We start from the raw sequence: 16616 nt of genomic DNA, 5'->3' as shown, positions 1-16616 counted from the left end.
AAACCACATAGAGGCAATTCTACAGTTTCCATTTATACCTCTGTTATTCAGCTTTGGAGCTCCATTTTCATGTAATTTTGTTCATATGCAAATGAGGGTAAACATGCTTTGGGGGCGTATCTTAGCTTTGCTGTAGATTCCAGTGCAAAGCCCATTTCCTCCAATTTGCATCTGAATAAAGCAACAATTTACTTGCTGAAAGACAGGCATATTTGATAACTGAGATTTGGTTTATAAGGGAAAAACGGTGCTAAAAAATTACTTGGCCCTCTGTCCTCTGGTGCTGAGAAGTGGCGGCTCTAGGGAGTGAGCTTCTTTGTGAATTTTGCTATAGCCCTCCATGTTCTTTGGTGCAGCCCTGGCATATATATGTACTTAGGGACTGTCATCCATATGTAGCTTGACTGGTTACTGAAAAGACTTTTGGCCAAACCGGTCAGTGAATAGCACCACATTTCTTTGTAGCCCTATGTATCTCCCTGGCTAAGATATTACAAATACTGTATATGACAACTTTACATATCAACATTTTTAAAGAGAGAACATGTGCTGTTTAGTCTCCATATTGCTCTCTCTAGGGCTCAGTCACTGAAGTTCGGCTTTGTATGTGTTTGCAGAGCAGAACACTTTCCATTTAATTTATTCTACTTGGATGCTCATTGGGCTCTTCCATTTCCTGGGGAAAAAAACCTTTGGAGAGATCTGCTTTCTAATTATTGTGTATATGCTGTGTAATGTAGCTGCATCCTCTGCTCCACATCCCAGCCGCTTGGTATCAGTATTATATTTACTAGGGGAGGGGGAATGTATCAGGCTTACAGCACCTACATCTCATATATAAGATATATACAGTATAAGATGTTGGGTCATTGCACACGTTTAATTTGTATGTGATTCATGATAAGCTGGTGGTCCATGTGCAGGGACCGTCTAAACCTTAATAATATTAATAAGCATTAGTCAATGGCTCTGATTTAATTATTTCTCAGCTGCTCAGTTCATTGGTCATCCATTCCAGCCTTGGAAGATGTATTGCGCTGCTATTACAGAGATTACGGCCTTGGGAAATTGCCTACTTCGGCTTTAGATGCAACTGGCCTATCTGTGTATGATACATTTTAATGCATGGAACCTTGTAATTCCTTTAGTGAATAACTATGACAGCCAATGAGCATTTACATATAAAAGGAATGGGAAATAAATGACCTTGAATTGTCCCCATTATTAAGAATTCTATTCAACCATATCCTAGTCATATCTGTTTTTTACAAAGCTAAGTGACTACATGTGTGGCCAGTATCAACGCTACAGTATGGGTAGTCACCCAGCTTTCTGGTCTCCTTTGTGAATATTCCGGAGTGGTACTGGCCATACACATTAGATTTTAGGCTGCAGAAATGTTGGTTGGTTGTACATAAATCTACGACAGCCTGTTCCATACAGCCATCAACTAAAGTTGTTCAGAACCAAAATCTGTCATGTTGGATTTTTTCTGCCATCTGTCTGATCTCATATGTATAGACTACACTGACAAACCTGTGGGAAATTTTTGTAAATCAGATGAAATAGATAATAGATAGGATTATAGATAAATATACCTGTACAATATTTTTCTAGTTTACTATTTTGCAGATTTTTATGTTGTAAATCTAGTAGCACCAAGTATGTGACAGCTGTAACCGTGGCTTGTTGTGACTGTATTCCCTCTGGGGGTGTCCTCCCTGCTGCTTGATTTAAATACCCCTGACAGCGAGGCCATTGTTAGCTCTGACTTCAGTAGACAAATAAACAGGAGTTACATCCTGATCAGCCAGCATAAAGGATTGCTGCTCGCTTCACGTGACACTCAAGTGTGTATGCGTGTGTATGTGGGTGTGCACATTCATTAACACGCTAGAGCTGCAAGCCTAATATACGCACAGCACTTGTTTGACTCAATCAGAAATATCCAAAGACGTTTCGAGTATACTATGTAGCTTTCTTTATAATCAGCCTCAGGGTAGAGTTAGGCAGCTCCTCAAGATCATGAAATCATAGCAGAAATCATTACCCTTGGATATCTGTATTCTCCACATGGGAAATTTCCGGTCTGCTCTGATAGAACATTCAAAGCATTTTCTAGTGGAGATTTCTGTCAGCCATAACTATTGCTACCGGTCTCCATTACTGGACACTTTGGGGCATATTTATTAAGCTACTTGCATCTTTTTTTGGTCATTTATGAAGCACTTGCGCCTTTTTTTTACTAGATGTTATGTTGCTCTCGCCACATTTGCTTTTTGTCGAGAAAAGGGGCATGGCCTAAATGGAGATCCTTCTATATTTATGACTTGTATCTTATTAAAAAAGCACAAATGCACTCCAGTGTAAAAGAGCCTGCCAGGTCAGAAAGCATTAAAAATTAATTGTGCAATTTTTAGCAAAAAAGGGGCAAATGTGTTTTTGTACAAACAAGAGGCAAAGTGCACATAGCTTATAAACTAACACATGCATAACATTTATCAGGGAGCAGCAACATCATAATTAGATACTACAGAAAATAATATATTAGGATAAGAAATAAAATGTTGTGAATTCACAAAAGTATAACATTTTGCTTAAAAGGGGATTCCTAACACCAATACAAAGCGGTTGCCGCAGTGATAGTCTCACCCTATCACACCACTGGTGTTAGCGAGGACCCAAATTGTAGATAAATGAATACATGTATATCCCTTGTGTGGCAGTATGTATAAAGAGAGAACACAATTCCATCATATTCAGAAGGCTCGTGGGGGATTAAACACCATGTCAATCTTAATGTATGTTCACACATAGTTTTTTGCAGGTGAAATTTGACACGGAATCTGCCTCAAAATCCATCTGTAAAAAAGGCTCCCATTCAATTGAATGGAAGCCAATAGCTTTTTTTTCCCCGCTAGCGTTTTTTTCTGCTAGAGGGAAAAAGAAGCTAGATGTCCCTTCTTCCCGAGACTCCCTCCTGATTAGGGCCATTCATTGGGGCCTAATCAGGAGCAGAATGTCACGACGGGTTGCTGGTGCATTGCATCGGCATCCTGTCGTGGCTAGCCGTGCGGAGAGTTCACACGGCGAAATTTGGTTTCCGCCATGTGAACATACCCCTTAGGGTGTGTGCCCTAATATTATACACCTTGCATCACAGAGGTGAGAGTGGTGTGCCCCTCAATAATATCACTGAACATGTATTGTCCACTGGCAGATTGCAGCAGGACTAATAGTTAAAATAAATATAGTGATCGCCAAATTGTCCAGCAGATCTACTGACGTACACAGACCCCACAGTCCCAAGTGCGCTGTCTGAATATAGGTGGTCTTAAAGTGGAGCCCATGAGAAATCTCTATGAACATTGTTCACATTATTTATTATCCTAATAAAAATGATGTTTTATTATTTTCTTTTTCTCTGTGATCTGTTTGTATCTATTTAAGATCCTCGATTCGCCTTCTGTGATACCACAGTAAGACTAGTCTTAAAGAAAGGTGTACCATGAAGAAAAATATGTCCAAAAAAGGGTCAGGTGATAAATAGCCACAGTTGACTGATCTATTTCTGCAGCTGTGGCCATATTAAAGGCCCTCATACATAAATGGGAAACGTTATCTGAAGCAAAAGCCCCATGTAGTGGGCCACTGCAAAAAAGCGCTATGGGAAAAACCACTGCAGCAACGCAACAGCTTTCTTCTGTGGACTTTCCTGTTTCCATTATACATATAGGGAAACCGCCAACGTTTCCGTAGGTATGACTAACATGCTACGATTTCCAAAACTGTGTTGGTTTTGGAAACTGCAACGTTTCAGCGGCGCGTATTTTCACTAGAATCCCATCCATTTTGCAGTGACTGTAAAATGCAGCAGTTTTTGCCACGGCATTTCCTCTACATGGGGCCCAGGCCTAAGCCTAACAATTTGGGCATGGCCAGCTGATCATACATGTTTGAGAACCTCTGAATTCTCCATTGAAAGATGACGAGGGGAAGGAAGGAGTGAGTATCTTTAATTTTATCATGTCTGATCTTCTCCCCAGAATTAAACTTGGAACCATTTATAGCTCTTACCTTGGAGTTTCTGCTGGTTAGTTTTTGCTTTGTGTGACAGCTGTTAATTTTCTCGCCACGGGTCCACCTTTGGTTCAGCAGCTCACCTCGGAACTCATTTTCTGGGAAATAATTAAATGGAAAGTTAGTATGTAAGCCGAGAATGTACGCCATGTTTTTTCTACATATATTTCTATCTACTGAGACTATAAAAATATTGGGACACACATCTTGGTATACCTCATTACATTTTTGCCGTAAAACACATGCGGTTTTATATAAAAAACACACACAATTTTGAAAACCACATTTGGTATTTTAAACACATGCTATTTTACAGCAAAAACACACCATATAAGCCCAGCCATAATACTGAATTTAAGTATGACATTCTGCTCCATTGCCACAAGTATATAAAATACAGCACATAGGTCTGTCTACAGCTGGGTCCCCACACGGCGTAAATGCTGTGGATTGGCGGCTGTGGCAATGCCGCGGAAAAAAACATGCCATTTTACAGTTACAGTATAGTGGATGGGATTCTAGTGAATCCCACCCACACACTGCGGTAAAATATGCACAGTGAACACGCTGCCATTTCCAAAATTGTTGTGCTTTTGGAAATCGCATCATGTCAATTATACCTAGAGAAACTCTGGTGGTTTCTGTACAGGTATAATTGAAGCAGAAAGTCCACAGAGGAAACCTCTGCAAACTTTCTGTGAAAAGCCAGGAAAAACCTCAATGCGTTGCCGCCGCGGTTTTTCCTGTAGTGCTTTTTTGCTGCGTGATGCTACGTGGGGCCTTACAAACATTTATGAAAGAATGGCTTGTTCTAAAGTATGATACTGTAAGAGGATGTCACCATTGCAACAAGTCAGTTTGTGAATTTTCTCAGATATTCCAGGGTCATTCCAGAAGTATTATTAAAAATTGGGAGCCTTTAGGAACCACAAAAACATAAACATGAAGGGACAGACTATGTAAACTTCAGTGGGTTCATCAAGTGCTGAGGAGCATTGGACAGAAAAGTTACCAACACTTCTCACTCAATGAGTCAGATTTATTATAATAATGTCTAAAAAAAACCTGTCTTTGTTGTCTATAGCAACCAATCACAGAGCAACTTTCATTGCATATTATGCCTTTGAAAAAATGAAGGCTGCTTTGTGATTGGTTGCTGTAGGCAACAAAGACATGCTATAATAGACATGATAATAAAACTGCCCCTATCACTGAGGAGTTCCAACCTCCTTCTGCCATTAACATCACCACAAAGACTTTGTGTTGGAGCTTCATGGCAAGAGATGGATGGAGCAGAGTAAGACGATCTGCTCGATCTTGCAGTCTGATCGATATCTGAGTTTTCCAAGAAAACATTACCTATGTAACAGCTTTGTACCAACTGCACTGTTTGGTGGAGGAAGAATATTGCTATGTGGTTGTTTTCCAGGAACTGACCTAGGCCCATTAGTTTTAGTGGAGGGAAATCTTAATGATCTTAATGCCTGGACAGAACAAAACATTTTGAACAATGATTCGGACTTTGACAGAACAGTTTGGGTTAAGCCCTTTCTGTTCCAGTATGACTGTGCCCCAGTGCACAAAGCAAGCTCCATAAAGGCATGATTGGGAGAGTCGGTTTTGAAGAACTTGACTGTCCTGCATAAAGCCATGATCTGAACCCCATTGACCACCCTTTGCATGAACTAGAATGGGAAGCCTTCTCATCCAGCATCAATGATGAAGGGGCAAAAATTCCCAAAGAAACACTGTAAAAATGACTGCAAAGGGAGAACCAACTCCATATTAATGCCAATAAATGTGAAATGGCATATTATAAAAGCTCCTTTAGCTATAATATGTAGGTATCATAAACATTTGTCCATACAGTCTGTCTGCTTATCCAGCCCATATCCACCTCTGCAGATGCGATCAACTAACGCATATAGCTATTGTAAAATCAACAGGGAACGAGGTATGTTCTGGGCTACAAAAGCGCACATATGGCGCATACAAATCATCATATAGTAACCTGTAGGAATGCCACAGCATCTTAACAGTGCCATACCCTTAATACACCAAGAATATTAGGACAAGTAATGGCGGGCTCCAAAAGCCCATCAATCTTCTATGATTCCATTACAAAATGGTACACAGTGAGGTGTGAGAGAGAGCTGTAAACATCAGCCATTCTTATATGCTGGGAGTTATTTATAAAGGCTAAAAGGACAGAATAATGCTGTAAAGTGACATCAGCGCTGTGGTTGGGGGTTGCTTATACTGAATACTGAGTTATGCACAGTGATTTTCTTGCACACAAATCTTTCCCCAGCTGCATTTAAAAGACCTGATGGATCATAGTGCAGCTGGGGGTGGGGTAGGGGCTCTGCTATTATTCTGCTCTTCACTCCCTCTTCTGCATTCACTGTAATGAATCTTGCCTGCAGTAAAAATGGTATTTTCTTCTCTCTAGTCCCTGAGTACCAGGCAGCCTCTCTCCTCCCCTCGCTGTTCTCACAACATCAAGTGTTTTGTTGGGTGATGAGATATCACAACACGCCAGTCACCCAGGAAAGGGAATGTTGCAGGTTTTAAATGCTAATTGTGAATTTTCACTGCTGACAAACAGAAAGTGCCCGTGATTGACATCTCTTCTGCGTGACGGGTGCTGGCAAGTCTCAGCTAATGCCAGTCGGAAACGTATCAGCAACTGCATGCGATGCTCAAATCTCTATTCCAGTATCAAACGTTCTCTTGTCTCCTGCTCTTGTTATCATGGATTTTGCTACAGTGACTATAATTTTACATGAAGCCAGATGACTAGAATAAAACACCCTGATACATCATTCACTTTCTCTATCCCCATCATAGGAGACGTTTTGTTATACTGTTACAGGTCTGGACTTGTGGAGTACGATTATATTGTTATTCAGTTTTCTAAGTCAAATAGACAGGGACAACCTTGCAATGATATATACAAGTCACCATTAGTAAAAGCTGGAAATGTAGTTTCAAGGCTAATGGATTCTACTGTTTATGTATACAGCTCCTATACAGAGCTATGTCGCTCTATGGTTACAGATTAGAAATGACCCCTGAGTATACAGGGAGCTGGGGCGCCACCTAGTGATTATTTTTTGACTTTGTAAAGATGTGATCAACCACCAAATATTCATTTGCTCTTTTCTTGATTGTGCCCAGGAATGATTGGGGAACAAGTGCCTTTAATAAGCTCATTCACCCCATGATCACTCTGTATAATACACCCTTAGGCCGGGGGCACCACAATGCAAAAATGGCATGGGAAAAATGCTGCATTTTATATTACCTGCAAAGTAGATGGGATTCTGACTAATCTCATCTACACATTGCAGAAAAAAAATCTGCATTGAAAAACCCTGAAAACCACTTTCCGCATTTTGGGAATCGGGACATCGTGCCATAGCCTAACTTGATATTGCAGTTATGATACTCCATTCTCTACGCATTTGTAGGTTTGCGAATGACAAATAAAACGCTCTCAGACCTGACTCTGACCATTGTAAAGCTACATGCACAGGACCAAGTTTGTTGCAATGTATTATCCACAATTACAAGTCTGGACTTGAGGATTGGATAACATACAGATCCATTTATTTCCATGGCCCAATACATATCTGCCATAGAAAAGAGCCACAGACTATGGAGCAAATCCATCCCTGTCCCTTCTTTGTGGCTTAGTCTATTCATTCAAGAGTATTGGTCAGTGAAGTTCATGGATGGCTGTAGATACCATTACCAACCCATGTGCCATCTGTTCAGTTTTTACTGACCCATATACTGCACATGGTCATGTACATGAAGCCTTAAATATGTTTTCATGGATAACTGATTGTTGACCCAACATCCTTAAGAACATGTCAAACGGTTCAATTGTTGGCTTTTGCCTTGTGGGATCTACTGAGGTCTCTCCAATAAAACCTATTGGCCTAAAGCTTACCCAAGAAGAGGGAATACGATTCTTAATAGCAATTATTTGGTTTAGACTGACATCTTCAACTACAACTAATGGGTAACAAATAACAGAAAAATCCACCTGCTCAATCCATTTCACCATCTGTCAGCCCCAGGGTGGTTGTTCAAATAAAAATACCACTGTAAATTGTGTACAAGTAGACAGTATTTTGTCTATAGTAAGTTCAGTGTTGCCCTACAAGAAATGAAGTTTTAGAAAACCCTATAATGATCAGTCATTTCCCAAGTGTCCTGATATAGAGTAGCCCTATCTTCTTCACTGCTGTACTCTTCCCTCGTCCACGTTCCTCCTTACAATGCATCTACTTGGAGCGTGATGATGAATTGATCATAAAGCTGAATCTTGCAGATAACAGTATTGTTCATCCGCCTGCGGGTGGGCGGGTGGATGTGTGAATGAAATATTTACAATGACTTCCTACTCATAGAAATTAGTAGTAATGTTTACCTCCTTCATTTGCTGTGAAGCCTTATTCATATAGTATATTCTATTGTAGCGGTCTCCTATAGCTGTAGTCGCTGATACATGTATCAGAGGAAATCCATAAATTGTGAATTATATATTATTTACAAACCCGAGAAATATATTTGAAATTCAAGGATATGTCATATATAATCTGCTAGTATCCTACATCTACATAGTGATACAACGTCATTACTATATGGAGAACCTTGAGAAACATATCTACTCCTAGAGAAACTCAACTTCCATACCTGCCTCTATAAAGCTTTGTTTAAGGGCTAGAATCTTTTCATATCATCCATCCCATTCAGAGCAAGACACCTTGTTGTAGCGTATTAACTGTCACGTAGAAACAGGTAAAATCACATGGAACCTTATCCAATATTCATACTATTAGAGAATGGTATATACTGTATACAACATTTCCTTCCATGTCAAACCTTTCTCTAGTCTGACCTTTCCATTGGCATCCTTCCACCATACACAGTTCTTACCCTTCCAGATATGGCTTGAGAAAGGTCCAAGATGGACCTCAATTCCAAATATGTATTTTTACAATAATATTCACAATTCGTGGATTTTGTACACATAACTTGTCCTGCTTTCACATGAATATTAATAAACTACACTCACATTAAATATTACACACCACAGTTGTCTCACTTTGTTAGTACCCATTCACACAGAGGAATTTGGTGCTGATTCTGGCATGAAATCCTCATCAAAATCAGCACTGAAAAAAAAGCCTCCCATTGATTTCAATGGGTACCAGTCGGAAAACGTAACCTATTGAAGTCAATGGGAGTCTTTTTTTTCAGCGCTGATTTTGACATGGATTCTGCGCCATAATCAGTGCCAAATTCCTATGTGTGAATGGACCCTTATATGGACTGAAGAATCATTCCTCAAGGCTCCATTACAGTACATGGATTGTGCTACCACATGTATACAAAATCCTTTCCATTCAGAACGGATTCACTATAGTTCAATTACCAGTCTTTTTGGGCACGTATCAATGGAACCAAACCTAATCGAGATCCAAATATCTAAAAGTCTAGATAAATAACCAGATCTCCATTTCTATGGGAACAATAACATTTGGACACAGAACAATAATATCCCATAACAGGAACTTTTTAGTCTGTCTATCTATAGAACATCATCTATCTTGGTTTATTTAGTGGCACATACCCTAATATTGGGCAAGGGCTACACTAAGTTGGCTTTCAGAAAATCAAGGGTAATTGCTCTGCAGCGTTATAGAGCACTATATACAATATGTATAGTATATATAGAGTTAAATGAAGACAAGTGGAAATCAGCTGTCAATGTAAAGCAAGATGCAGATATTCAGTTACATAAAAGATATCTCCTTTCATTTGACCTGCAGGAATTATCTGTAGAGAATGTTGCATTCAGCTGAAAGTGTAACAATAGTCTCTGTACACCCTGTAAAGACCTTTTGTGGATTTCATAAAGAAGCTAAAATATAATATACAAAGTATAAGAGATAGCTAGCTAGTTAGATAAACAGATACAGTAGACTGGAAAAAGAAGCCAATTCACCCGATGCACGACGTTCACGTTCATACGGACAAAAACAGATCGCAGTAATGACAGACACAAATGGAATCCAAGGAACCCCATTGGTTATAATGTGGACCACAATGATTATAATGTGGACCACAATGATTATAATGTGGACCCTAATGATTATAATGTGAACCCTAATGATTATAATGTGAACCCTAATGATTATAATGTGAATCCTAATGATTATAATGTGGACCCTAATGATTATAATGTGGACCCTAATGATTATAATGTGGGTTTTTTTCTTCAACTGGTGATTTCTGGTGAACATTGCAATAGAGACTCCGAATTAGTACGTGTGAAGCCAGAATGCTGTCTGGGTACTTAAGGGTGCATTCACACGATGTCTTTTGGCACATAATGTGCCACGTAGACGCCGCGGGATCTTTTGCGGGCCGTATACGCTCCCATTGTTTTCAATGGGAGCCAGTACCGTATACACGGCGCTATTTTGCGGCCGTGATTTTGCGGCGGCTGCAAAATAGCGCTGCATATACGGTACCGGCTCCCATTGAAAACAATGGGAGTGTATACGGCCCGCAAAAGATCCCGCGGCGTCTACGTGGCATATTACGTGCCAAAAGACATCGTGTGAATGCACCCTAAGAAGGGGAAAATTTACCAAAACTAATGGTAAGCTGTGCAGTTCCCCATAGCAACCCGCCACATTCTAACTCCAAAGGATTTTTTTTTTAAATTAAATCTGTATGGTTGCTGTGGGTGAATATTTAAGCTTTTCTTAGGGCTCGTTCACACGGGGCAAGAGGGGGTGGATTTTGACATGGAATCCACCTTAAAATCCGCCCCCTCACAATAGAGTAAATAAAACAGAGGTCTATGTAGACCGCTAGCGTTCTTTATTCCGCTAGCGGAAATAAGAGGCGACATGACCTTTCTTCAGGCGGATTCTGCCTCAGGAAATCAATACAAGTCAATGGGCGGCGGAAAAATGGCTGGTGTTTTTCTGGCGCGGTTTTTAGCCAAAAAAAAAAAAACGCCTCAAAAAACGTCAGGCACTTTTTCAAGGTCCATTCACTGTGCAGAAGGAAAGAACCTGAAACAAAAAAAAACTACAAAAAACGCTTCAAAAATCGCCTCGTAAAAAAAACGCTTCCTAATTCCTGCAGTGGTTTTTTCCTGACCAAATTCCTCGACCATCCTAACACGTGTGAACTAGCCCTTAAACCAGTTATGTTAAGTTCCCCACTTTATGCATTTTGTACTTGAAGATATGTAACCATTGTGTCTGCACATCAATATAAACTTAAAAGGCCACTAAATACATATATTCATGTATAGCTATACAGCAATGATGCTTTGATTTGACCAGTGCCGTATTTCAGTAGCCTTCATTTCACTAGATGGGGTAGGCCGGACCACCTGAATGTAAAAGCATTGTGCATTGCTCTTTACTGCCCTGACATTCATAGGATACAATAGGCCCAGATCAGTACTAAAAGAACAGTGTATCAATTTAGCCTTTCAGCTAAATGCTGAAGTCATGCATCAATGTGTGCTTTATGCAGGAGCGAATCAAACCTCGAGAGGCCATAATATTAATCATCAAAGTGCAGAAATAGATTTTCTCAGTCACTCTCCGTGTGCGCACATCCATCCTTCCCCGGAATATATTTTCCACACTTGCTTGTTCTATTATTATTCTGCATGCAGTAAAAAAAGGGGAAAAAAAAATTGATGCAGGAAGGCGTAAAAGAACCAATAGGAGGGGGCACCTTACAATCTAGCGCATTGTAACAATAAATTATTACTCCATATTCCTCTACCCACTTCTTCGCTGATATTTGTGGCCTGCAGGCAAATTAGGTAGAAAATGCATTGTTAGCATGCAGATGGGGAAAGGGAAAAAAGGAGGTTTCTCCATATTATGTGAGCAGTTATTGAAAAAATGTCCTTCTAGACGCTGCTCTTCACATCTGATCTGGAAAATATAGTTATTCCCCTATAAAACGCTAGCCAGTCCCAGCCTGTACCAGCAAAATATATTTTTATCTATATAGCAATTACTGATGGCCTGATATATGTTACTGTTACTGTGGGCCAGTGAGCAGATGTGTGTTGTGGTCGGCTTGTAGAAATAAATGTAGCTTAAATTAAAAGGGGATATTATTGATGGCTCATTTTAAGGGGCTGCAATGGTAATTGAAACACATAAAGGCTATCAGTTAAAAGGAACTACGTATATCATTGAGGCATGAGGTGCCTTGGCCTCGGTGAAGGCCCAAGTCTCTGGTGAATGTATAGACTACAGATTAGCCAGGTCAGTATAAGACCTTATTCACATGGCAGTGCCATTTTTTGTGTGTGTTTTTTCCCCTATCAGTATGTCTTTGGTGTATGGGAGGAAGCCCACGCAAACACGGGGAGCACATACAAACACTTCGCAGATGTTGTCCTTGGCAGGGTTCAAACCCAGGACTCCAGTGCTGCAGTGTTAACCACTGAGCCACCATGCTACCTTGGCAGTGCCATTTTTGACGGATCTAATGTCTGTTAAAATCATTGTGAACAATTGTTTTTCATCCATTTTCCCATGCCTTCCATTCACTGCTTTTGATAGCCGAATGTCATCTGTTTTGCATCAATTTTTAATGGAACATTAAATAAATTGATAAATTTAATTGGTCCTTCTTTTTGATCCAATGCACTTATCCATTCCTAAAGGAAGTAACTCGGACGTCTAACCGTTATACATCCATTAAAAACAGATACATTGATTTCTATTGAGTCCATGTCTCTGTCAAAATGGACAAAGATAGAGAAAGTACAATTTTATTTCACTGTCATTTTTTTCTATCCATCCAAACAAATGGACATGTGAAAACTTACCTTCACTCTCCTTTGTTTTAACAATGGCCACGGCATGGCGGCTTTTTACTGTTGGGTGAATAAGGTTGGCAGATTTTGTTTTTTTGGTGAGTAAAATTATTCGTATCTGATTATTTTGTTGTATTCGAAAACATAAGACTACATGTCTTAAGAATAGAATGTGTAAGGGCTGAAACAGTATAGAACCAATGTGTAAGGTCAGATATTTAAAAAAAAACTAACAAGAAGAACAGTAGGTAATACTATTATTTACCCCAAAAATAATAAAATATAAAACAGAGGGGAAAAAAAAAACATTTCAGAGACTGGTACAAGTGTTATCTATGGCCACTTACAATCTGTAGAAACAAACAGACAGAATACATTGAAGACGAAGCTTTGGATTAAGAAATATTTGGGTTTTTTTTGGGGGGATGGGGGTTTTCAACATTGTTTTTGTGAAACAAGCTGTGGAGATGAAGTTTATGTTGTAATGAAAATAAATAACAGGTCACCTTCGGGTGTATATTCCGCCTGTAAATGTCTCTTTTTTATTGTCACTGGGAATACATAGCACAAGAAATATGTTATTCACTCGGAGGGGAGGGAGGATGGGACAGAAGGAGCAGAGCAGCCTCTGACAGCAGGTTGGGAATTGAGGAACAGGCAGGTGGGTCAAGTGGTCTTTATCTCCTGTCACTTTATGCCTCTGTTACCAGGGAACAGACAACAGACATTAACCATCCATCTGTCCCCTGATGACAAAGTAAAGGTGACAAGGGGAAAGCACTTACTTCTGGGATAACAAAGAAACTCCCAATCTGCGGCCACACCTTCTCTACCTGCCTTACCCCAGAGAATCATCTGTCCATCTGTCGTCCCATACAGGGCGCAAAGAAAAGAAACTGCTTAAAGAACAAGGTAGAATTCAGCCTGATCAAACATTAGGAACGCTCAACTTTTCAGAGAGCTGCTGCAATGCAAACATGAGTGAGAACCTGTCATGTCCCCTGTAAATGTGCTGGATGGCTGCAACCTAAAGGGCACCTGTCCTAAATAAATATGTTCTGCCCTAGTTGTGCATACATATGCTTATTTTTCTCCACTAGTAACTTACAGTCAGTAGAAGTTTCTATTAGGGGGAGATACTAACATGTTAGGGGCAGATGTACATACAATTACCAATTATCAGACAAGATACAGGACTCTACTGATACTGATGGTAACTGCACCTGTTGGCCAGATATATTTTATTGACCCATACTCTAACCGGGCAGACAATCTAGCTATGCAGTAGAGATATACTTTTTGTTTTTTCAGAAACGTGCGAAGCAAGGTGGAAAAACCTTGCAATAAACACCGTCCAAGGACTGACATACTGTATACTTTATAACAGGATTTGGCTCTATGGCCTGGACAAACGAGACAAATAATAGTAACCTGGTGCCAAACAATGGGCGTGGAATCTTTACACATGTGTATAAATGTCCTGTCTCCGGTTATAACTTACGAGGCACGAGGCCTAACAGCTCTTCATGGAGTAAGTTATGTGTGGCCAGATTGGTAATGACATGCACACAGATACAAGTGAAATAATCATGTGATTATCAGATGTGATGTGGTTGCAGTCATATCGCAGCGTACCTGCCCACCCTTGAGATACAAGGATAACCCCCCCTCACCACTTCATAGGTTATTATCAGTCCCTTTACTGCTACTGTTTAGTTATTTTTCTCTCCTAGCACTCTCCTTCATTACTTTGTCTCTGATTTAGCATCTGAACCCTTTCACATTTAGTAATAACCAAATGCAAGCTGTGTACTTTAATCTTCCAAACACAGGCACACTGCTGTGAAAATCATACACACTCCGCTCCCTGGCATTGCGTGCCCCCATCCTTTTCCATTTATATGCAAATGCTGACCTTTCACCCCAGCTGGCTACACGAAGAATTTTCCTAAAAATGCAAATAAAAGCTTGCAGTCATTTTACCCTCCTCCAATGTTTTATCCTTTTTTTCCTTCTGAGTGAGAGTACGAAGGGCTAAGCGTAGATGGCAGCAATAATTATTTTTATGAATCCTACCATCTAAAGAGAGACGCTTTCTGCTGTATTGCCTTCAGTGTGTTAGTTATGGGGCTGCTCTATAGGGTAGAGTGTAACGTCCAGTTTTATTTCTAGGTAATAGACCAGCTGCTTTTAATATTTGTGTTAGTTTTAATAATAACCATTGGTGCAGCTTCATAAACAGTAGTGGAGCCGCATAAAGATGTAAGTAATGGAAAGGGGTTTATTGTGGCCATCAGTGGTTTATCTAAGCAGATTTTACATAGCTCAGAGTACATTTCATATATCTAAAAAATTACATAAATAATGGGGCTTCAATTTACAGCTGGGCCATGTACGCCCTATATAAAGATTCATTATATATATATATATATATATATATATATATATATATATATATATATATTCATAATATTATATTATATATGTATATTTATTATATATAGTTAATATATATGTATTCTATATTCTTGACCTGAAAACTGCTAGAGACAGATAAGTTTCTTGTAAGTTTAAGGCTAAGGCCCCATCTGTGTTTTTCTCTGCTGTTTTCCTTCCCCTATTAAATCTATAGGGAAAACGCCGTAAACACAGCTTTTGTCTTTTTTTTTTTTTTGCTGTGTTAATGCCTTAGTTGACTATAAGGGTCCATTCACACGGAGGAAAATGGTATGGAATTTGGTGTGGAATTTCAGCGCGGAGATAAAAGCCTCCCATTGACTTCAATGGGTTCCCTTTTCTACTAGCAGAAAAAGGAACCCATTGCAGTCAATGGGAGGCTTTTTTTTCAGAGCTGAAATTCCACACCAAATTCCTCACCATTTTCCTCCGTGTGAATGGACCCTTAAGTTGTATTCTAAAACTGCATTAGTCAATTCAGTTGTAAGCACTGAAACCACTATCACATTGCTGCAGAAGTAGAGCCCTCTTTTTTTAGAAGTTGAAGCTGGAGGGAATTGCATTTCTAACCCAATTTGGCTATACTGGATATAAGAGACATGTTGCAGGCTATGCTCTCTGGTGGACATATTGGGAAGCCATTTGGTTATTGTAGTTTCACCCTTTTTCTGCATTTGTTTGTACATTTGTAACATAACCTGATGTATAAAGATATATTGATAAATTGGAGTACTACAAGTATAGATCTTTTTTACCTCTACTTATACATACCCAGGGACTTTCATCAACAGTATGTCTAGTTCAAAGGTAGGCAACCTTTGGCACTCCAGCTGTTGTAAAACTACAACTCCCAGCATGCATACTTGCTCTGCTGTTCTTGGAACTCCCATGGAAGTGAATGGAGCATGTTGGGAAATGTAGTTTCACAGCAGCTGGCAAGCCGAAGGTTGCTGCCTCCTGGTCTAGTTCTTAGTGAAGTGGTTGGAGTCAGTATTGAACCAAGCCACAACAGGACCAGATCTTTAATTAGAAATATGGATATGACTTTATGTAGCCATGTCATTGTATACATAAAGGATTAGATTGTCGCAGCTGCTGGTTTGGGTGAAGCCTGGAGTTTTCACATTTCTGAATATGACAGTCTTAACCTAATGCTTCGCTCTTGTTTGCAGACTAGGTCCATTTAAGATTATTG

General features: G+C 39.7%; 1 protein-coding gene across 5 annotated transcripts in view; it reads right to left on the bottom strand.

Moving 5' to 3' along the window:
* Positions 1-16616, bottom strand: part of MYT1 (myelin transcription factor 1) — a 58823-nt gene that overhangs the window by 31319 nt on the left and 10888 nt on the right. For all 5 annotated transcript variants that reach the window (XM_075276967.1, XM_075276966.1, XM_075276970.1 and 2 more), the window contains exon 2: positions 4078-4178. In XM_075276967.1, coding sequence (XP_075133068.1) covers positions 4078-4178 — 101 coding nt within the window. The remainder of the gene's footprint in view (positions 1-4077; positions 4179-16616) is intronic.

This window comes from Leptodactylus fuscus, chromosome 6, assembly GCF_031893055.1.
Source record: "Leptodactylus fuscus isolate aLepFus1 chromosome 6, aLepFus1.hap2, whole genome shotgun sequence".
In the NCBI taxonomy this organism is placed as follows: Eukaryota; Metazoa; Chordata; class Amphibia; order Anura; family Leptodactylidae; genus Leptodactylus; species Leptodactylus fuscus.
Note: the sequence above shows the minus strand (reverse complement) of the source record. Positions and strands in the feature narration are given on the sequence as shown.